The sequence below is a fragment of the Oreochromis niloticus genome, linkage group LG22 (genome assembly GCF_001858045.2).
Source record: "Oreochromis niloticus isolate F11D_XX linkage group LG22, O_niloticus_UMD_NMBU, whole genome shotgun sequence".
NCBI classification, from domain to species: Eukaryota; Metazoa; Chordata; class Actinopteri; order Cichliformes; family Cichlidae; genus Oreochromis; species Oreochromis niloticus.
This window is the reverse complement of record NC_031985.2, coordinates 14,623,309-14,645,667: the sequence shown is the minus strand read 5'-3', so window position 1 is coordinate 14,645,667 and position 22,359 is coordinate 14,623,309. Positions and strand designations below refer to the sequence as shown.

At 39.2% G+C, this 22,359-nt stretch overlaps 3 protein-coding genes across 10 annotated transcripts in view; 2 read left to right on the top strand and 1 right to left on the bottom strand.

Annotated features, from left to right (window-relative positions):
* The window catches only part of ext1c (exostoses (multiple) 1c), a 101,907-nt gene extending 98,461 nt beyond the window's left edge, over positions 1 to 3,446 (top strand). For all 6 annotated transcript variants that reach the window (XM_019350807.2, XM_013272573.2, XM_025902169.1 and 3 more), the window contains exons 11-12: positions 2,437 to 2,608; positions 2,712 to 3,446. In XM_019350807.2, the coding sequence (XP_019206352.1) occupies positions 2,437 to 2,608; positions 2,712 to 2,897 (358 nt within the window). In that variant the 3' untranslated portion in view covers positions 2,898 to 3,446. The remainder of the gene's footprint in view (positions 1 to 2,436; positions 2,609 to 2,711) is intronic.
* A 1,861-nt stretch (positions 3,447 to 5,307) lies between these two features.
* zgc:114119 (Mediator of RNA polymerase II transcription subunit 30-like) lies at positions 5,308 to 10,516 on the bottom strand. 3 transcript variants are annotated; one of them, XM_013272598.3, is made up of 5 exons: positions 10,329 to 10,516; positions 9,794 to 10,094; positions 7,525 to 7,683; positions 7,117 to 7,206; positions 5,308 to 6,076 (listed from the first exon to the last, which is right to left on the bottom strand). In XM_013272598.3, the coding sequence occupies exons 2-5, from the start codon at positions 10,031 to 10,033 to the stop codon at positions 5,981 to 5,983; spliced, it is 585 nt and encodes a 194-aa protein (XP_013128052.1). In that variant the 5' UTR covers positions 10,034 to 10,094; positions 10,329 to 10,516; the 3' UTR covers positions 5,308 to 5,980. The 3 variants fall into 3 exon arrangements, with proteins under 3 accessions (XP_013128052.1, XP_013128051.1, XP_003447218.1); XM_013272597.3 differs by having other exon boundaries at positions 9,794 to 10,084; positions 10,329 to 10,515; XM_003447170.5 differs by having other exon boundaries at positions 9,794 to 10,045; positions 10,329 to 10,515.
* An 8,616-nt stretch (positions 10,517 to 19,132) lies between these two features.
* Positions 19,133 to 21,212, top strand: LOC100708265 (salivary glue protein Sgs-3). Its single transcript, XM_003447171.5, has 2 exons — positions 19,133 to 19,280; positions 20,541 to 21,212. The coding sequence occupies exons 1-2, from the start codon at positions 19,218 to 19,220 to the stop codon at positions 20,940 to 20,942; spliced, it is 465 nt and encodes a 154-aa protein (XP_003447219.1). The 5' UTR covers positions 19,133 to 19,217; the 3' UTR covers positions 20,943 to 21,212.
* Positions 21,213 to 22,359: the final 1,147 nt, after the last annotated feature.

Sequence of the window (22,359 nt, the reverse complement as noted above, 5' to 3'; positions counted from 1 at the left end):
TTCAGTCGCTTTTATAGACATGTCACTTTCATGTATCGATCACAGCATGGATGTGAAAGATTACTCACATACAGATGTGAGTAATCTTTCCCATCTATGCTGGAAAAAGTATGTGAATCTTTGTGCCTACAGTTTCTCTTACTTGGAGTCAAGTGCTTCAATTAAGGAGATGAGATTGGCTGTGTGGGTTGGCGTGTCCTCTATAAATAAGGCATATCAATGTTGCAATGGAGGTTTTCCTACAAAGGTTCATAACTGAGTTAAATGGCTTAGAAACAATTAGGTGGCAGCCATAGTTAAAGCTAATCAAATTACCTAAATGATAAGAGAAGGCGCTTCAGTGCTACTTTTCCTATTCCCTTTAGTATTAGCTCCACTGCAGCATCTTTTATAACAACCCATAATGCTGTTCATCGATTCTCTTAGCACTGCAGTTGTCTTTGAAAAGATCACACCAGGATGCAATCCTGAGAGGTCGGAGGAAAAACTCAAGGGTAACAGCAAAACCATCATAGAAATCTTTGCAACATAATGAAATCTTTGTTCATATTTCTACTATATGAAAATAGATATTCAATAGAATGGCCTTAATTTAAGGACACAATGCTTTTCGAGAACAAAATAATACGGCAGATCCCAAGTTTACCAAGCCTGAAGGTTGTGTGAGTAGGTGAGACAACAGCTAAAGCATTTTGACAAAAACATGTTTAAAGGAAGGAAAACGACAAAATCTCATGGGAGTATGGTTTGGGGCTGTTTCGCTCCCACTGGGATTGAGTGCCGTGCAGTCGCTGAATTCAAACAATGAATTTAAGAATGTATCAATATTTTTTTTTAAACGAGTCAGGGCAGGAGTCCATGACCTTAAAATGCTGGGTGAGGCAACAAGAGACTGATCCCAAGCTCAGAGTATAGTCAGCAAAATAATGGTTGAAAAGGTAGAAGATCATTGTTATGGAATAGCCGAGTTCTCAACTGAGAGGTTATGGCAAGACCTGAAGAGGGCTGTAGAGTCCATACATCCCAGAAATGTTAACAAACTGAGTCAGCTTTGTAGGAGGCAATGGTTAAAAATGAAGTTCTTACCGTTGTGCAAGCTCCATAAGCAGCTACAGGAAAACAGGAGCTCCCACAAATGGCTAAATTTAAAAGTTCATTCAATTTTCCAGGGTGTACTGAGACTTCTTAATATGTTTGATATATTCGTCTATAATAACTGCAACATTTGACAAACTAATACAGAACAGACATTAAATTCTCAAAACAGACTGCTTCAAAGATTAAAAACTGAGAGCAAGGGAGAACTTGAACTCCAGTAGCTCCGAACATAATGGCACAAATATCAACATGATGAGCAATAAGGGACAATCAAACAGAAAGAAAAGGCATCAAGAATAATTATGTATTTGTGTGAGCAGGAGGGGAAAGAAAAGAAGGCGAGAGTGAATTACTCAGGGATTACTTCAAGCAGTTTGATTAATTCGAAAAGCACGAAGTCGATTATGTGCAATGGGAGAGGGATGGGAGTTCTTATACAATGAGAATGTAATTACACCACAGACAGGGGACTTTAAAAGGTGTTGAAACCTTGTGACATTTTGAGACAATGTGGTCATTATTGTCAGCAGATTCAATAAAAACACGTTTTTGTCGTGCTAATCTGAATCTCTAAAGCCTATAGACACATCAGCGCCAACTTTAATAACCCTTTTTTACTGCTTAAACAGAAAAATACCAATGAATAGTGAGCCTATAAAACACGACTCGCTCAATGGGGGAATGGATAATTTAGTCTTCATCTAATTTTTACTGCGTATCATATTAGTAAACTGATCTGACGGCGCTCCGAGACTCAACTGCGGCAACTTACATAGAGATAAATGTGGCCAATTTTGGTTGTGAAGCACAATTAAACCTTCTTTAAAAAATAGAGTGACAGTTGCTTAGTCTGAAAATATAATGATAACTAATTTGAAAGCGCTATACTCCTAAAACTGATATTGAAGAACATATGCATTGCATCAGTGGAGTTTAGTCGGCTGGGCACCGTGAAGCTTAAATCTCACTCGGAGGAGAAATCATTAACTTGTCCCAGATACATATTATCAGCATACATCACACCATCTACTCTGTAGAGGTCACCAACCCTGCTAACAGATGGTTGCTTGACCTCCAGTTAATCATGTTATGTTACAGTTTTATTTTAGGTTAGAGGAGGCCCTTGTCTGTATGATGAGTGTAGGTACGAGAGGCTAAAACTATCATTAGAGCTACTGAAAGCGAGACAGGTAGAGCACATTGGTGGAAGAAGTGGCAGAATATTGTTGTCAGATGGGGTTTTTTAAACGTATCTCTTTTATAAAGCACCATTACCTGCTTGCTTTAAGAATACAATGAATATTGTATGTTTATGTAACACTTTCAACTTCCCCACAGGTACTACCACTACCTGTTCACTCACTACCTGCCTCAGTCTCTGCGGACTCTGGTGGATCGCACCTCCAACTGTGAGGACATCCTTATGAACTTCCTGGTCTCTGCTGTGACTCACCAGCCACCGATCAAAGTGGCTCAAAGGAAGCAGTACAAGGAGCTCCCCAGTCCACAGGTAGGTACCGAATTGTCTTTAAAGTAATAGTCTCTGGAGCCTCTTGACTCGGTTGTTAGAACAAGATTGGATGCTAAATAGCATGTGCCTGTCCTGCTCCCAGGGTACGAAGAGCGTCCCTTGGGCCAACCCTGAACACTTCAACCAGAGGCAAGAGTGCATCAACACCTTTGCCAACTGGTTTGGCTACATGCCCCTGGTGCATTCTCAGTTTCGCCTGGACCCCGTTCTCTTCAAAGATCAAGTCTCTGTTCTCCGCAAGAAGTACAAAGACTTGGAGAGGGCCTAACATTTCTGGACAAAAAGACTAGAGAGCGTTGAAGTCATGTTTCGAGCCATTTTGGACAGACAAATGGGTTAATAAGTAACAGAAAGTTCAAGACATGTCTTTCAAGGATTGCATGGGAAGTGGACACAGAGGCACCGAGGTCTATTGGTGACATGGACAATCATCAAGAAAGACCCAAGGAGATCTGAACTATATAAAGATCTTAAGAGAAAGAAGTCTATAAAAAGTACTTCAAATGCTTCTCCAACCTCCATGAGTCTTGAGAAATTTGGGGCCTTAAAATAGTCCTTGCGATTGGCCCTCTCGCTGAGAAAGGACGATTAAAATAATTAAAAAAGGAACATTTGTGAACACTTCAAATGTCAGTGCTACTGCAGTGGCAACGAGGAGAGAATGACTATCTCATGCCAGGAGCACCCAAGGGACTGGTTTCGGTGCCATGCACTCCAGCTGGCAACATCTGTCTCCATGTTACTGTTGCCAAGGAAACAGATCATTTCACATTAAAATGCTAACTGTAAGACCAATAAAGTGATTTATAAATGCAAACTCTGGACTCGTGCTGCAGAATGTTCACATATTTTGTCCCATAATTGCCAAATACATAGTGTGTGGCCACATTTCCAGCAGAGGCGAAGTTCATCTTGTAATTTAAGGTACAAGCAACAAAGATAAGAAATCAGAGAGGCTGCTATAATGTGTCCGTCTTTCATCTTGTTATGCTACAAATGTATAAAAAGAATCATGTAGTTCTGGTTACACTGCTGAAGATCACACTGTCAAGCAGTTTCTTGAAAAAACACACAAAAATAGAAATCACATGTAATTAATGAGGAACCAATCACTAATCATACTATCTTTACATGAATAACCAGAATCTGTAGGAAAACAGCCCAAATTTTTGTTCCAGTGGATTTGTCATTTGTAGTCCGAGTTGGCGTTTGTTTTGAATATATGCAGATAAATGCTCGTCATGCAGAGCAAACCCAGTGAAACTCAATGAACTTAGGGAAGTAAATGTGTTTGAGACAACCTGAAAATCAGAGTGGGGAAGAAAGGTGATTTAACTCTGAACGTGTGATGGATGTTCGTGCCAGACAGGTTGGTCTGAGAACTCCAGAAACTGGTGGTTTACTGGGATTTTCCCATACAACCATCTTTAGAGTTTAAAAAGAACGGAGAGCGGCAGGTCAGTGTGTGAAAATACCCTGTTGATGTCAGAGGTCAGAGGAGAAGGTACAGACTGCTTTGAGCTGCTAGAAAGCCAACTCAACCGCTCTCTACAACCAAGAGCTTCTCTGAATGCACAACACATCAAACCTTGAAGCAGATTGGCTACAGCAGCCGAAGACAACACTTGGCGCTACTCTTGTCAGCTAAGAACTACGTTTATAGTTCACATGAGCTTACCAGACTGAAAAAAGCATGATCCATCCTGCCTTGTATCAACAGTTCAGCCCGATGCTGCTGGTGTTAGTCTAATGTTGTTGGAGATATTTTCTTGGCAAACTCCAACTGAGCATCAATTAAACATGGCAGTCCATCTGGATATTGCTGCTGTCCATGTCCACCCACAAAGCTCAAATAATCTCAAAAAGGCTTCTTTTACATGGCAGTGACCTCACTGTACTCAAATAGCCTCTACAGTCACCAGAGCATCTTTGTGATGAGGTGGAACAGGGGATTCAGATCAGCCCATTATTAAATCTATGCCATGAAGAATAAGGGCAATTGTGAAAGCCAAAGGGGGTCAAGCAAAATTTGCTTTCCCATGGATACGCTGAAAATGTGTATTGTGGCAGGTACAATTCCACTACAAAGTTAAAGTAAAATAAAATATAGAAAACCATTTTGGACAGGATGAGTTTCCTTAAAAAATAAAATAAAGAGTATTATACTAAGCACAATCACAGGAATCAGAAGTGTGGCTCGATAGCATCCGACATGACTGGGAGGACTTAAGCTCTTTGTTGCAATGTAGGCAAACTACACATAGAAGCTGCTGCTGTGTAAAGATGAATACAGAAGGTCAAGGTCAGAGTGTGCATCATTACGAGTAGGTGGATGTACTTATATATCATCTCAATTCATGCATTCCTACATCCACCCTCAGGGTTGAGACTGACACTATGGAGCTAATACTTTAGTCTGAATGGGCCCGTCCTGGATTTAGAAGCAGGACTTTAAAATATATATTCAGACATTTTCTTTCAAAAAAAGAAGTTTATTAAAAAAAAAAAAAAAAATACCCAGTACACCAACCATTTGTAGTACAGTTTACAAAAATAAATTCACAGGTAAGCAAGTCTCAACACCCTCAGGGCAAACAGGTGTGATGTCTAGCACTCAGGAAGCTAATCTCATTAAGCACATGCACACACTTATGTACAAAGCACCTGAGATACATAGCTGCCAAAGGGCCAATTGGAATTCTGAACCCACAGTGTTTTACAACTGACAGAGCACAAATATGGGCAATTGTTCCTATTGTAAACAAACATATCAGATCAGCTTCTGTGCTTTGTGGAAGAATTACCTGCAATGAATTCAAGACTGTCTGGTGTCAAGTCAGCACCTGGAGGTAGAACACCATGAGTAGGCATTTTAGGCTCCTTTCTCTTCTGTGCTTTTTGTTACCTGAGGCGATCCAGGTTCCAACTTATTATTTCATCAGTGTGAAATAAAACTCTATAACTTATTTAAGTAGTTACAAAACAGTTGCAGAGCACTTTCCAAATGAAAATTGGGTTATCAGCTGCCTCATACAAAAGAAGAGAATGACTGTTAGAATTGGAGTGTGTCAGCTTATCCTGTTTTTGGCTTTGACTCGATACCTTATTCCTGGCTTGTTTATGATTTCCCCCTTATCGGCTCCAATACAACAAACAACACGGGCTCTTAGATGAAAAGGTGCAAGTAAATTATGAGTTTCAGTGATGAAGTGCCAGCTCAGAGTAGGCGGAAGGTCCCATAAATCCTACAGAAGTTCCCTTGTTTCACCTGGTCTTTGCCGTCTTATAGTTCGTTCACCCGCAGAGGAGTGCAGTGCTAAGAAACAAGTGCGCAAGTCTCATTCAGAGCCATCATTTCCTAAGTGTCAGCATAGCATTGACGTCCCACAGAAGGTTCCTCATCTGGTCCATCAGAACCTTCATCTCCTGGTTCTTCTGACGCACTTTCTGTATAACAACAAGACATTTGGCCATTAGTCAAACTCTGTAGAAAACGTGGACTTTAACGATCGCCTGTAAGATCCTTATACATATTAATAATCCGGGAAGGAAATATCTAATCACATATTAACAAGTGATGCTCACACTGCCTCACACCTGGAGGAAAAATACTTTTCTACTGATGCTGATGCTAAAGCCAACAGTCCTCTCAGCCTCAGGCAGAATTTTCCAGTGTTTTGCCACTGGCTCCCTGAAGGCAGTTTTGTAACCCAGCTGAAATATTAGCTCTAACAAAAAACAACACCCCAATTCAGAATGAGTAAATAATGCAGAGTTTTTTCAGTTAAAATCCAGACGCTAGTTTAGCCTGTGTCAGCACTGCCACCTAGAGGAATCTGAAAGCCACTTTATTCTGCTCATTTCAGCATAGCTGAGTAACACTGTCCCCAATTAATAAATTATATAATAAACTGTGGAACACCAAACAATATATGAGAAATTAATTCATTAACTTCTTGAATCCATTTCAAGAAACGCTGCAGCAATTAGTCAATTAATAAACTAGCCGACTGGCATAGAGTTTGCTGCCAACCCTTTTTTCTTTCTTAGTAGCTAATGATGTTTTCTGTTTAGGATTTCATGTTTGTGTCATAAAGTGATGGTAATAGATTTTCTGGCTGTTGTTCGGAGAAAACAAGGCAGTAAAAGATGTCCTTTTATAGCAGTGGGAAGTTATCAATTTCAAGACCAATTATTATTATTATAGAATGATTTGTAAACTCATGAACCCATAACAATTCACATTAGTACAGAGAAAACATATCAAATGTTTAAACTGGGAAAATGCACCATTTAAAAAACAAAAGGTAATACTGCCTTTGATGGCACCAACACGTACGTTTTCAACAAGTCTCTAAATCCTGGACTTGGAATTGGGTGTGTACTGCTTTTTTATTTATTTTATTTTAACTTAACCCTCCCCCCGAAAAAAGGCCCCGTCACTGCTGATCGTTTCCCAAGGCGACAAGAACATTACAGAAACCCACCTCTAGGACCTCCTTTCTTTCCTGGATGACAGTAGGACTGCAGGGCTCCACTCTGACAGAAACCAGCTCCTCTCCAGCGTACGGCACAAGCTGAAGACACAGTTGAGACAAATCATGATTAAAATTGCATTTTTTTTTCATGATCAAACTGAGATAAAGAAAGAACATAGGTCTACAGTAGTTATATAGTAGTAATTTAAAACTTTTGGGGTTATTCGTTATTGCACTATTCAAACACAAAAAGTTGATAGTCCCATATCTTGTACATATGATGTAAACCAAGTATAGTGGTTTCCCCCTATCTTACAGTATAATTGTATATATACACGAGCAGTATTGCAATGGTGCTGTCATTTAAGATCCTGAGAAGCTAAAAACAGCCAATTTTCAGCAAAGGTCTTCTCTAACCTCAGCTGGTCCCTCCTTCAGGTCAGAGGTCATTTCCACACAGCGTTCATACAGCAGTCGGAGTTTTTTGAAGAGCAGAGTGAGCTGCCGAAGGTGTTCCTGGAGCTTCCCGAAGCGGTCCTGATACGTCGCTTGGCTCTGAGTCACCCCATTGGGAAGCTAAATCAAAGAAACACAACAGCTAACATGAATTCATTTGGAATACTTACATTCTTATTTCTAATTACAGCAGTGTAATGCTGGTTTCCCGTTTTCTGTAAAGGAAAATGATGACAGTGTCAGACAATGTAAATGACTGCATGTACATTGGACATGTAGACAATCATTTTTCAAAACCAACTAAAAGCCATGGCCACACAAAAGCATAGTGTTTTTCTTCTCTGAGCTGCACGGGTTACAAAAAAAAGAGAAGTTTGCCTTAATAGGCAAGAACGAGCTTTAAGAAGTCAGCGCTACACTGAAAAACACAGAAGCACATTTGGAAACACGGCTCAAATGGAGATGGGAGGATGGGTACGAGGGATGCTGACAGGCATGCCGAGCAGATATGCCAGAAAAGAAGAGGGGCCAAATTGAGACTGACAGGGAACAGTGGAACCACTTTAGCCACATAAACACCACCCACTCAGTTAACAGCCACACATACACCAGAGCTGGTGGTGCAATTTGCTCCACTTAAGCTAAAGAAATATTGTTAACATAACAATAACTGCAATTTTTGGTAGTAGTAAAATATGAGTAACTGTCCGTGCTGCTCGTCTAAAAATGCAGACTGGTGACTCAGCAGGTAATTATTGAGCTAATCAATCAGTAAACCTGCAGTAATTTGATTTTTCTGTTAAAATGCCAAATGTACAAAAGGTTCCAAGGAAGAGTGTACCAGTAATGTAAGCACCCAAAAGTGAGAGGTGCTGTTGTCCAAGAAGTGTGGATTGTAATTGGCTGACGCCTGGATTACACTCATTTACGGACGAGGACACGGACAGCTCTGGAGATTATGGCCAAAAGCTTGATCTTATAATAGTTTTACACAGTGTACATTAAATCCACCAGGAGGAGGTCAAATTGGTGCCCTGATAGTGTCAGTGAGGTCACCAAATTGGCATTCACAGAGCCTTGTGTTCACACTCCAATGACCCACTTTTTATTTTAATAGTTGTCAGTCGCTAGTTTGTTTAGGCAGTTGCTTTTTTTTTTTTTTTTTTTAAATCTAAGACAATGTTGTTCTCTTCTAGGAGACAATAAATAAATTAAATAAACAGGATCCTTAATTTAAAAAACAAAACAAATGTTATTTATATGTGGTATGAGGAATTTGAAGCTGCACTTGATTCAGTTCAAAAGTCGTTCAGATTACATAAATATTAAAAACTATCTTTACAGGTGTAGATTTGGACTTTAAGTCAATATGAATGAGAACGTAAGAGGCAGGAGTGCAGAGGTGAGAGCTGGGACAAGGGCTGGTAAAAGGAGACAGCTGGCTGGTATGATAGAGAGAATGAGACCAGGTGGGAAGAAAGCCACGGCTGAGAAATTAGAGGTATACTCAAATGTGGAAGTGAAGAGTGTGACATACAGGATTGAAGCTGGAAATCAAAGAGGTGATGTTGAATGCGTTCACTACAGGTTGGATGTCAGAGTAATTTGGATAAGGCAGTAAGCACAGTCAGAGTGTAAGAGACTGGCGATAGGAGGAGGCAATAGACATATGGGTGATGGAAATAGATTTGATAAGGAGGTTTCATATTTCAAGAAGACGGAAGAACACAGGGTGACATATAAGACTTGAGGAAGATGCATACAGGCGGACTACATCTTATCCCGAAGGTGGAACGTGAAAGAGACGCGAGACGGCAAGGTTAAGATTAAGATTTTCATTGGAAATGTAATCAGAGGGATGGCTCAGATTGAGTGCAAGAGAGGGCAGACTAAGATGGCTGGAACATGTGCAGATAGGAATAATGGATATACTCGACAAAGATTGCTGAAAATAGAGCTGCTAGGCAAGAGGAAATGAGGAAGAAAGGGAGAAGATTCATGAATGTAGTGAAAGGGGACACGAAGATGGTTAGTGTGACAGAAGAGGATGAGAAATGAACAGTGAGAAAAATCAATCTGCTAATGATACACCCATACACAAAGCTGAACATGTGTGTTATACTCATATTACATATAGATATGCGACAATATCGTTATTTTGATATCAAGTCCCTGACACTAAAACAAGAAAACATTTCCTACTGCTAAGCATGAGCCTCGTGTCCCTTACCTGTGTGGCTCGTGTAATCTGGAAGATCTCCATGGTGCGTGTGACAATATCTTGTACAGTCTCCTGTCCGATCCTGCAGAGGAACACCGGGGAGATCTCCCTAAGGGCTCCCTGAGGAGGCATGGGCTGCTGACCAGCACTTGGGGCAGCACCGGGGGGCAGATGAGGAGGCTGTTGCTGCTGCTGCTGCTGTGGGGGCATCCCTGCCATCCCCGGCTTCTGAGGTAAAGAAGCTGCCATATCCACACAAATCTGCGGGGATACGATGGTACAAGACAAAGGTTTGTTTGTCTTGTACCACCGTTTTTTTTAGCGTAAATATACGTTTTCTCAACACAGCAAGGATGTATCCTCTAATGTAAGCTTATTAGAGCAACTACAAACGTTTCGAGATCATATTTAAAAAAGCAGGAAACTCCTTAAAATGTACTTTCAATGGAGACGAGGGAGGGAAACTTAACTTACTGGCTAAACATGCTAGCTCAAGCAAATTAAGCTAACTAGTTAGCCACGAGCTGTGCAAAAAGCTACTTACTCAAGTTCAAACCGTCCTTTGGCTGAATGCTGTACAGATATCTCCCAAATGCTGCAGCCTTTGTGAAAAAAGGGCCTAGTTATTTATTATTTTAAATAAAGCATGATCTCTGGCACCCTTCCATTGATTTCTTTCAGAAAGCGCAGCACGTTATGCGTCACTTCCGGGCAAAAAAATAGGATGAATTTTCCCACCGCTAGATGGCGACAGTAGACGCTGATATACCTGAAGGTAAACATCAGCTGTAACACAACAAAACAATTTTAGCTAACTACTATAGTGTAAAAATATACATTTGTTTTTAATTCGCGCTGTTAAAGAGAAAACTTTAAAAAAAAATATAGTGAGAAAAACACATTAAAAGTCATCACTTTTCATCAAATGCCACTAATTTCATCATAGAAAATGTTAATGTTGGACTGACATTACTCAAGCATGATGGTAAAATTCAATTTAATTCCAAAGCACACTTGAAACGTATCGCATATTTTGCATGTAAAATGTAACAAGACCTTACACTGGATGAATGTAAAAGGGAAAATCTAAGTATGCAGTAAATACAATTGCTCATTCAAAGACAGCAATAATGTAATTTCAATATTATATGATAGCCATCAAGTTATTTATTAGAAAAACAGCTATAAAATAATCTATTTATGATAGGTTGTATGCAAAGCCTTATTGAATGTGTGTGGTCATGTTCATTTAAATGTCCTACATATTACTGTTTTATAGCTGCAAAGTGTCATCCTACTCCTTTTCAAGCATGTAAATTATGTGGTATACAGAGATATTCATACATTTTTTCCCCTATTAGTTTGTTTTTCTTCTGTTTGCAATGTTTGTTTGTTTTTTAAAGTGTGTTTACAGTAAAAAAAAAAAAACAATCAGTCAATCAATGTCTTAATCAAAACAGTCTTTTTTTAATATAATGGATATTGAAGTCAGTAAATCAAATGGCTTGTTTACTATTTTTCACTCACGCTTTAGCTGTGTCATTGATGGTTTCAAGTATTTATTTATTTTTGAATAATTTTATCAACAAGGATTTTATAAGTTAAGGAAGTAGAAAATGTTTGGTAGCAGAGCCTCTGCTTCTGGCCGCCGCCCTCCACACAATGCACCCGACACCTACAGCGCCTCCTGTGGGTGGTGGGCCTGCAGGAGGACAGGCCCATGTCCCTTTTGTGGGCTGTGTCCGGCTGGGCTCCATGGACTAAGGCCCAGCCACTTGCCCTCGGGCACCCTCCTTGGACCTGGCTCCAGGTCAGGGCCCAGGTAACCCTATCAGAGGCAGTGTGAACTGTTCCCTTGATGTTCTACTCATAGGGGTCTTCTGAATCTTTCTTTGTCTGGTCCCTCACCCAGGACCCAGCTCTCAGTTTACCGGTCGATCTATATCCCTACACTCACCTATGGTCACAAGCTGTGGGTAGTGACTGAAAGAGCAAGATAGGGTGAGAAGTTCGGCTATTGGGGAGGGGCTCAGAGTAGAGCCGTTGCTCCTTCACATTGAAAGGTGTTGAGGTGTTTCGGGCATCTGACAAGGATGCCTCTTGGGCTCCACCTGGGTGAGGTGTTCCGGGCATGTTACAGTGGGAGGAGGCCCTGGGGCAGACCCAGGACACGCTGGAGAGATTATGTCTCTCGGCTGTCCTGGGAACGCCTTGATGTTCCCCTGGACAAGCTGGAGGAGGTGGCTGCGGAGAGGGAGGTCTGGGCTTCTCTGTTTAGGCTGCTGCCCCCACGACCCGCCCCCGGATAAGCGGAAGAAGATGGATGGATGGATGGATGGATGGAGATATGTCAGACTTTTAAACAGTAGACCAATTTTGCTTGACTCAAAGTGAAACGAATTCCACTTGTTTGCTTTGCTGTCAAGTCAGACCAATAAAACTGGGGAAAGGATTGGCTTTGTCAGTCACATGTGGACCTACTTTCTTTATTTGATGAGTCTGGTTGCATGACTTTTTCCATGGTTTATATAGGATCAAAGGTCGCAGTCAACCTAGCACAACAACTGCAGGTTCAACGAAGTACAGCTTCTCCCTTCAAGGATTTGGTTTAGACTTTGCTTTTGAACAAACATGAGTAAAATGGGCTGATATAGGGAGCAACATTTTAGAGAATTAAACGGAAAAAGAGCTCAGATTTAAAAAAGATGTAGTTTATATACTTGTATTTTTTCCCCCAAATCGATTGAAAATAGATCCAGTGCAAAAACAGAAAAAATGTTTCATTCTACTTTGCAACTTCATTTTGCCTGTATGTTTCTCTTTGTTTTTGCGTCACACCATAATTTCCACGTGTTTGATGTACCGTTTCAACTTGAACTCTGTGTTTGTTCTTAAGGAAAAGCAATTTGCATGGAGATCTTCAACACGCAGTGTACAGGAGCATACTGATAACAATGAATGCTAGATGCATTTTAACCCACAGTGGGCTCAAAAAGCAAGACTGCTTGTTAAAATACTTCTCTTTTTAGTGTCAATTCTAGAATTTATTACACACATTGTTCAAAATGATAACTTCAGCTAAGTCATTTAAATAAAAGGCTGAATCTTTGAATAATATACACACATTTAATTTGTCGCTATTTTGCTTTAAGAATAGAAGATACAGTTGAGTTGGGAAGTCTGTGCATAACTTGGTAATTCATTCAGTTCAGTTTAGTGTTATTTATATAGTGCCAAAACACAACAATAGTTGACTCAAGGCACTTAACCCATGTCAGACAGTGTTTGTAAAAGATCTTTGTAAAGCCAAGTCGTCCTTGACGATCAGCACCCTTGGCCATCTTTGGTCTTAAAGTAGTTCTTCATCTTGGTACCATTTAACCTGCTCCTCAAAGATGCAAACAAGAGGGTGGTGCTTGTTTATGAGCAATTGCGTGTCACATTTCCAGTCAAGAGTACAATTCAAGCTTGTAAAAATAACCTTTTTCCCCAATAACCTCAGAGTTGTAACACTTCTGCAATCACTATAGCAATCAAAGTTTTGATTGGCAGAGCCTTTTTTTTTTTTAACACGTGAACAAAGATTATTTGCCTCTGAGTCACTCATGTCTGCCTGAGTATCATTTGAAGGGAACTGAAAGGAAATTTCCTATTTCCAGTTTACACGAAGTAGTTTTTTTAAAAGCTACATTAGTTGTTTAGCTCTATAGTGTTTTTAGTCGTTTGGATTAAGACATTTTACATGTTGATATTCATAACAGATTATATTTTGGACCAAGTTTATAAAATGTGGAAATAGAACATTAACTTTTATCTGTGTATCTTCACAGTCATACAACTCATGGAAAAAATTGCTACTTTCTTTTTCTCAGTCTCTTAAGATACTAATTTTAGTAGCGAGCGCCCTCTGAAAGCAAATGCTAGCATGCTAACATGATAAAATACACATCAACATGCAAATAATGTACAGTGGATATGAACATCTTGTGAACATTTAACTAACGCTATATATCTCTCTGCAGCCTTCATTGTTCAGTGTTGTTTAGTTTGTAGACAGTATGAAAATTAATAAGCAAAATTTTTTTACAGATGTATCTTTTATTGCTCAAAAATCTGATCCTGTGGGGAAAAAAGGTTTCAAATGACAATGTAGTTCTCTGAAAAGCTAATTACACCCCATGAGCCACTAGCTTCTAGAACCACCTTTAACAACAGTGAAATAATTGTTTTCTGTATGACTTTATTAGTTTCTCACATTGTTGTGAAGGAATTTTGGCCTATTTGTTTCTACCATATTGCTTCAGTTGATTGGTGTTTCGATCTACATCCCTACACTCACCTATGGTCACAAGCTGTGGGTAGTGACTGAAAGAGCAAGTTAGGGTGAGAAGTTCGGCTATTGGGGAGGGGCTCAGAGTAGAGCCGCTGCTCCTTCACATTGAAAAGTGTTGAGGTGTTTCGGGCATCTGACAAGGATGCCTCTTGGGCTCCACCTGGGTGAGGTGTTCCGGGCATGTCCCAGTGGGAGGAGGCCCTGGGGCAGACCCAGGACACGCTGGAGAGATTATGTCTCTCGGCTGTCCTGGGAACGCTTTGATGTTCCCCTGGACAAGCTGGAGGAGGTGGCTGCGGAGAGGGAGGTCTGGGCTTCTCTGTTTAGGCTGCTGCCCCCGCGACCCACCCCCAGATAAGCGGAAGAAGATAGATGGATGGATGGATGGATGGATGGAGATATGTCAGACTTTTAAACAGTAGACCAATTTTGCTTGACTCAAAGTGAAACGAATTCCACTTGTTTGCTTTGCTGTCAAGTCAGACCAATAAAACTGGGGAAAGGATTGGCTTTGTCAGTCACATGTGGACCTACTTTCTTTATTTGATGAGTCTGGTTGCATGACTTTTTCCATGGTTTATATAGGATCAAAGGTCGCAGTCAACCTAGCACAACATCTGCAGGTTCAAGGAAGTACAGCTTCTCCCTTCAAGGATTTGGTTTAGACTTTATTGCTTTTGAACAAACATGAGTAAAATGGGCTGATATAGGGAGCAACATTTTAGAGAATTAAATGGAAAAAGAGCTCAGATTAAAAAAAGATGTAGTTTATATACTTGTATTTTTTCCTAAAATCGATTGAAAATAGATCCAACGCAAAAACAGAAAAAATGTTTCATTCTACTTTGCAACTTCATTTTGCCTGTATGTTTCTCTTTGTTTTTGCGTCACACCACAATTTCCATATGTGTTTGATGTACCGTTTCAACTTGAACTCTGTGTTTGTTCTTAAGGTTTAAGATCTGCATGGAGATCTTCAACACGCAGTGTACAGGAGCATACTGATAACAATGAATGCTAGATGCATTTTAACCCACAGTGGGCTCAAAAAGCAAGACTGCTTGTTAAAATACTTCTCTTTTTAGCGTCAATTCTGGAATTTATTACACACATTGTTCAAAATGATAACTTCAGCTAAGTCATTTAAATAAAAGGCTGAATCTTTGAATAATATACACACATTTAATTTGTCGCTATTTTGCTTTAAGAATAGAAGATACAGTTGAGTTGGGAAGTCTGTGCATAACTTGGTAACTCATTCAGTTCAGTTTAGTGTTATTTATATAGTGCCAAAACACAACAATAGTTGACTCAAGGCACTTAACCCATGTCAGACAGTGTTTGTAAAAGATCTTTGTAAAGCCAAGTCGTCCTTGACGATCAGCACCCTTGGCCATCTTTGGTCTTAAAGTAGTTCTTCATCTTGGTACCATTTAACCTGCTCCTCAAAGATGCAAACAAGAGGGTGGTGCTTGTTTATGAGCAATTGCGTGTCACATTTCCAGTCAAGAGTACAATTCAAGCTTGTAAAAATAACCTTTTTCCCCAATAACCTCAGAGTTGTAACACTTCTGCAATCACTATAGCAATCAAAGTTTTGATTGGCAGAGCCTTTTTTTTTTTTAACACGTGAACAAAGATTATTTGCCTCTGAGTCACTCATGTCTGCCTGAGTATCATTTGAAGGGAACTGAAAGGAAATTTCCTATTTCCAGTTTACACGAAGTAGTTTTTTTAAAAGCTACATTAGTTGTTTAGCTCTATAGTGTTTTTAGTCGTTTGGATTAAGACATTTTACATGTTGATATTCATAACAGATTATATTTTGGACCAAGTTTATAAAATGTGGAAATAGAACATTAACTTTTATCTGTGTATCTTCACAGTCATACAACTCATGGAAAAAATTGCTACTTTCTTTTTCTCAGTCTCTTAAGATACTAATTTTAGTAGCGAGCGCCCTCTGAAAGCAAATGCTAGCATGCTAACATGATAAAATAAACATCAACATGCAAATAATGTACAGTGGATATTAACATCTTGTGAACATTTAACTAACGCTATACATCTCTCTGCAGCCTTCATTGTTCAGTGTTGTTTAGTTTGTAGACAGTATGAAAATTAATAAGCAGAATTTATTTACAGATGTATCTTTTATTGCTCAAAAATCTGATCCTGTGGGGAAAAAAGGTTTCAAATGACAATGTAGTTCTCTGAAAAACTAATTACACCCCATGAGCCACTAGCTTCTAGAACCACCTCTAACAACAGTGAAATAATTGTTTTCTGTATGACTTTATTAGTTTCTCACATTGTTGTGAAGGAATTTTGGCCTATTTGTTTCTACCATATTGCTTCAGTTGATTGGTGTTTGCAGACATTCATATATACACAGCTCTCTTAAGGTCCTGTCACAGCAATTCAGTTGGGTTGAGCTCTGCACTTTGCAAACCTCCGGTGCTACGTTGTATCTGGAGCCACTGTGCTGATTAACTATTCTAAAGACGTATTTGGTGCTAAAATTCATAAGGAAAATGTGTACTGCATTAATAAAATCCAGCATATTTCATTATCATATATTTTTTAAGTGATTGTATATGTGTATGCAATGCAATATAAAGCAGACCATCTGATAATCACGTCAAATGGGCCCTTCCTACCTTTTGAGCCACTTTTTCACCAATCTCGAAGTTTTACTGTACATAATATAATCAAAGTGCACATGACTCCTTGTTCTTCTAGTAGCATTCTCTCATCTTTGTGGATGAATCACCAATGCAATAAAAAATCATTAAAATCTCATTAAACATTGTAGAGAAAAAGGAAGTCCAAAGAAGACTGGAAAGAACTGACTGGTTAATTATTGAGTTTTAAGCAGTGATTCAGACTCCTTCTAAAAATATAAAAATAGAATAAATATAAACCTGACACTGACATGGAAACATGTAAGCGTGTCACTTGTAATGGTTGTGCTATATTGTGTCCTGGCACATTTGGCTATCGGAATTTTCCGGTACCAGGAAATACGCAGTGCTGCGATAAACCAGCTGATAACGTGCTACAAAAGGCTACTTGTGATCTCATACCTACAGAATAATTTGTTACAGGAACAAGTTTGCTTCCTCTCTATTGTTGTAATAATACGGTGGTAGGAGAGAAATGAAGTTGTGTGTGTTGTTTAAAATGTTTTGTAGTTTTAGCTTTGTATTTGACTTCCCCCACATTACAGGATACATACGCTTTCGTTAAACAACTATAAAAAACCCAGTGTGCACCTGATAAATACTCACATATTAAATATTTGCGCAATGGGTTGCAGCTGTGGACTATCAGTCTTAAAATTTAAAGGGACAATACACGTCAAGTTCAAATGACAGATTTTTCCACTTGGACTATAGTGCCATGTGTTTGGCTTGTTTTGGTGTGTATAGCCATGTGTCAGGACATTAGAATAGAATTAAAATAGACTTGAAATCCTCAGCACCAATGTCTATTTTTCCAGAAATTATGACCTGGCTATTTTAAAAAAACTGAACCATATTTTTTCTATCAAGCTAAACTCATTTGCTTTATTTCTCTGCAGATAGAATCATGTATCTGTGAGAAGAACCTGATACATCCTAATAGGTGACAGAATGCAAACGATTATGGCGCCATTTCCTCTCAGCATTCAGCATTGTGCATCTAATTCTTGTTTTTTTTTATCTAATTAAAGATGTATTCTGTTACAATGATTCCACCCTGGAAAAAGAACTATTCGAAGAAATGATTAAAATCACCATGTCATCTATGCCCATGAAGAGAGTATGTAAACCTCCGACCATAGCTGTACGTTGTTTTTGTAAAGGAAAATGAGTGCAAAAACAAGCACAACAGAAAAACAACAGTACTTCTCTTTCTCTCGCAGTGATTCGGTCACATTAGATTTTTTTGAACCTGATAGGGTTCCTCAAATATTTGTAAAACCTTATATCAGAAACTAAATATCACAGGTTCACATTCCTTTCTGTTTGCATCAGTTATTCCAAGAGTTCAACAGACAAGGTGAAACCAAATGTGTGTAATTTAGCATTTTAAAAAATCAATACAAAATGTGAAGGCTAGTAAAGTAGAATTCTTGTGTTATCAATATAACTACAGAGGGCTGGTTAGCTTTCCATCTTCACTTTCCCTTGAATGACCTTATTGCTTCACAGCTTTTCTTTGTTGACTTACCCTCGGGTTTATTCCTGCCTTATCTGACCTTGCCTGAAAGTTAAATATAAAGAGGAGACAGATTTCATAAAAATGTAAGACCAAGGTTATTAGTCTAGAAATTTAATATGAATAAAAAGAGTTGAGCACTGAGAGCTGTGTTGTTAGTGAGAACGCTCAAATTCAAATGACAAATTCAATAAAACTAGCTGTAATTTGAAGAAGTCGCAGCTCTAATAGGTCTCTAGCAAGTCTCAAGATGTCCTTTTCCTCCCACTTCACACAAGTCCTCATGTGATCCATCCTTAGTAATATAAAACAAATAAGATTACTATATAAAAAAACAGACCTTTTTGTACCATAACTACTGTAAGCCCAGCAAATTTTGTTATAAAGGTTTATTCTTTCATGAAAAAAACTACTTTACACAGTGAGTCCCTAGCCAAAACTGTACCCAAAACACCCAACCTATTAGCATAACCTTTCACAAAATAACACATGGGAACATAATCTATCCTGTAATATGACACTAGTGAGAAAGTGGTGGTCACAAAAATGTGTGTCTGCATCCTCCAGCATAGTTTCAGCAGCTTCAGAGTTGTATCAGGAAGCAGTCACCATGTTATAAAAAAAAAAAATTAACCTTAGGTTTAGAAGAGGCACATGATCTACTTTTAACAAAGTGCAGTGGAAGCAGTTTGCCCTCACAGCGTTACTCCTTTTTACACTTAAAACACATTTAACTTCCTGTCATATGTTATGAAAGTGCACCAGAGAATATAACAGGGCATGATTTTTTTTTCCGTTATCAGCATCAGTACTACTGGGAGTTGTCAGGTATAAAAGGTGAGCCAGAAAGGTGTGAGCAGCCATATAGTACAAAGCAAATTTACCAAGAACACCAAGATGAAGATAACCGGGACAGTTCTCCTATGTGTCTGTTTGACCTTTATGTTTTTGGGCATAGAGGTAAGAGGCATTTTCACTCAATTTACCAAAGTTGCATTTATTAAAAAAAAAAAAAAAAAAAAAAAAAGCCAGTTCAGGTCACCATGCTTTTACTAATGGCAAGTAGTTGAATAATCTGGATTTGAAGCATCCAACACAATCATTTGTTTTTCTAGCTTAAGTGTAGTTTGATTCAAATCAGAGGTAAATTCAGTCAAAAGTCAATGCAAACGCAGGGAAAGACGAGAAAACAAAAGGAAACACAACCGAAACCTTTCGACTGTATTTAATTTTGTACATGTTTGAGGATGTAGAATTGAATCACCTTATCATTCTCAGCACATGGAGGCTGTAAGTGTAAACAGTGACATTTTCTTAGATTGTGATTTAAAAGTTGATTCGCTTACAGACTTGTACATTTTTACATGAGGTCTCGACACTGGCAAAAAAACCCTCCCAAACATTGGTTACTTTATAGAATGCTTCTCCACATGCAACTTTTTAACTTAAATTTGATAAGACTGTGTTTTTTTGTACCATTTAGTAGTGAAATTAGTGTGAATCAGTGCATCAGTGAACAAGAACTATATTTACAGCGTTGCTAGGATTCTGTGAAACTGAATATATCCAACCTACTTTATTTTGTTCTTAATAATGCTTTCTTCTTCTGTGTCAGCATTCACATTTAAGTAAACTAAGTATGACTTATCAGATGCCACATAAAGCATAGGTCTGAATTACAAGTGGGCAGAACAAAGAAGCAGGACTCAGGTTTAGGCCATCAGAGAACATGACAATCGGGTCCTGCAGCCCTGCCTATCACAGCGGTATGCAAAGTTGAGTTAATGTTTTCATGCTTCGCGTACTGTTGAAGCAATGTGTACCTAACTTTTGCATGCTTGTGCCTACAGAGGATTTTCCACTGAAACAGAGACACATCTGTAAGCTTTATTTATTCCACGAAGTTTGACACAGAGTGGAAATGCACACAGAAGAACATGGAAATTGAATTTAGAGTAGTGATAAGTATGACAAATAAGTATATGATATCAATATCAAATCGGTGTATCAACATATATGATATAAATTAGAATGCCTCATGTTATCTCGTTTGTCATTTTTTAATTAGATCTACTTTACAGTAGAAAATTGTTCCACATGAATTACTGACATTGACGTCTGCAATTTATTTAAAATAGCTAAAACACTGTTGCTGGATAGATATGAGCATGAATATTTAGATATATCTTTTACACGATGAACTTTTATTTTCTCTTACAGGGCCAAACCTCAACTGACACACCTACAGCAGTGACCAATAACAGCTCTACGAGTCAAAGCACTCAGCCTGCAGCGACCACACCTCAATGGGACTCCACTGCTTCTTACACGACAAACACCACCCATGCCCAAACTCCTGAAACCACAAGAATACCATCTGTCACCACCTCCCACTCTGCAAATAATGTCACTTCATCACACGGGTCTTCAGCGTCCTCTGGGGCTACTCAAAACCCTGGAACCACAGCATCCACCGCTCGGCCCTCCTCAGAGACTACCAGCAATAATGTTACCACAGTCTCATCTACAACGACAAAAGGAGGATCTGCTCCTTTGTTTGGGTTCTGCAGTCAGCTGCTGGTGTTTGCTGTCACTATTCTGATCTGCTGTGCATTGGAATGAATGTATGAAAGTACAGAATCTGTATTTAAATCCTTAAATATTGTGGAAACATATTACATTATTATTACAGCCTCATATTAAATGGCTGCTACTTTAAGGCTGTGATGTGCTCTGTTTGCACTGAGTCTTTCTCTGCCTTTACACAAATATCCACAAGTTATGTATGACTTTGTGTTTCAAATATTAATGCTATGTTTCATTCATAAATACTAAAAGGGAATAAAGGAAACTAATGTTTTTTGGCAAATAAAGTGAAATGATGATATTTTGCAGAGGCTGAAGAGTTTATTATACTGAACACTTCACCCAACCTCAGGTCTGTTTCACCTGAAGGAAACAGCAGTGGTGCACCCACAGCTCCATTTGCATGTTGGTTTTAATAGTAAAAAAGATAGGCAACATTACATTTGAATTCATGCTGCTTGTACGGCACCATCTTTAGTGTTTTGTTTCTCTTTTTGCTCTGTTTAACCACTATTAGGTTATGCCAACAATGTATTTATTAGGGGTGCAACGATACACAAAATTCACGTTTTCGGTTCGATACTTTGGTGCCACGGTTCGATATTTTTTCGATACAAAAAAATGTTCATGCCTTTTTAATTTGTCATTTATTAAAATTATAAATATATATTTTAACTCAAAAGTACAGTTTTTAAATTTAATGTTGCTGAAACAACAAAATAATAAAAAAATAAATAAATCTATCAGATCGAGAAATCAAACATATCAGGTCCCCATAAGGAGAATCTAAATGACTCGGGTAAAGTTTGTAGCATGCGTGCTTGTTGTTTTTGTCTGCTTCCACTTGTCTTTGCACTAGGATGATGTCGTCCTAGGCACATCCAACAAGTGTTTTACTTTTGTCCATGACGCGCTTACCATCAGAGTCATACTTCACATGAAAACCAAAATAGTTCCAAACGCCGGATCTGAATGAGGGTGGGAGAGGTTCAATTTCGGGTAGCATTGGGGCAGTTGCCATGTTGCAACGAGCTTAACTTATGGCTGTATCCCAATTCAGGGTCTGCAGCCTTAAATGGCCTGCATTTATATAGCGCTTTTCTGGTCCCTAAGGACCCCAAAGCGCTTTACATATCCAGTCATTCACCCATTCACGCACACATTCACACACTGATGATGGCAAGCTACGTTGTAGCCACAGCCACCCTGGGGCGCACTGACAGAGGGGAGGCTGCCGGACACTGGCGCCACCGGGCCCTCTGACCACCACCAGTAGGCAACGGGTGAAGTGTCTTGCCCAAGGACACAACGACCGAGACTGTCCAAGCTGGGGCTCAAACCGGTAACCTTCCGATTACAAGGCGAACTCCCAACTCTTGAGCCATGATCGCCCGCATTTTAAGGCTGCATTTTAAGGCCGATTACGTCACAGCGGCGCGCCCAAGGCTGTCCC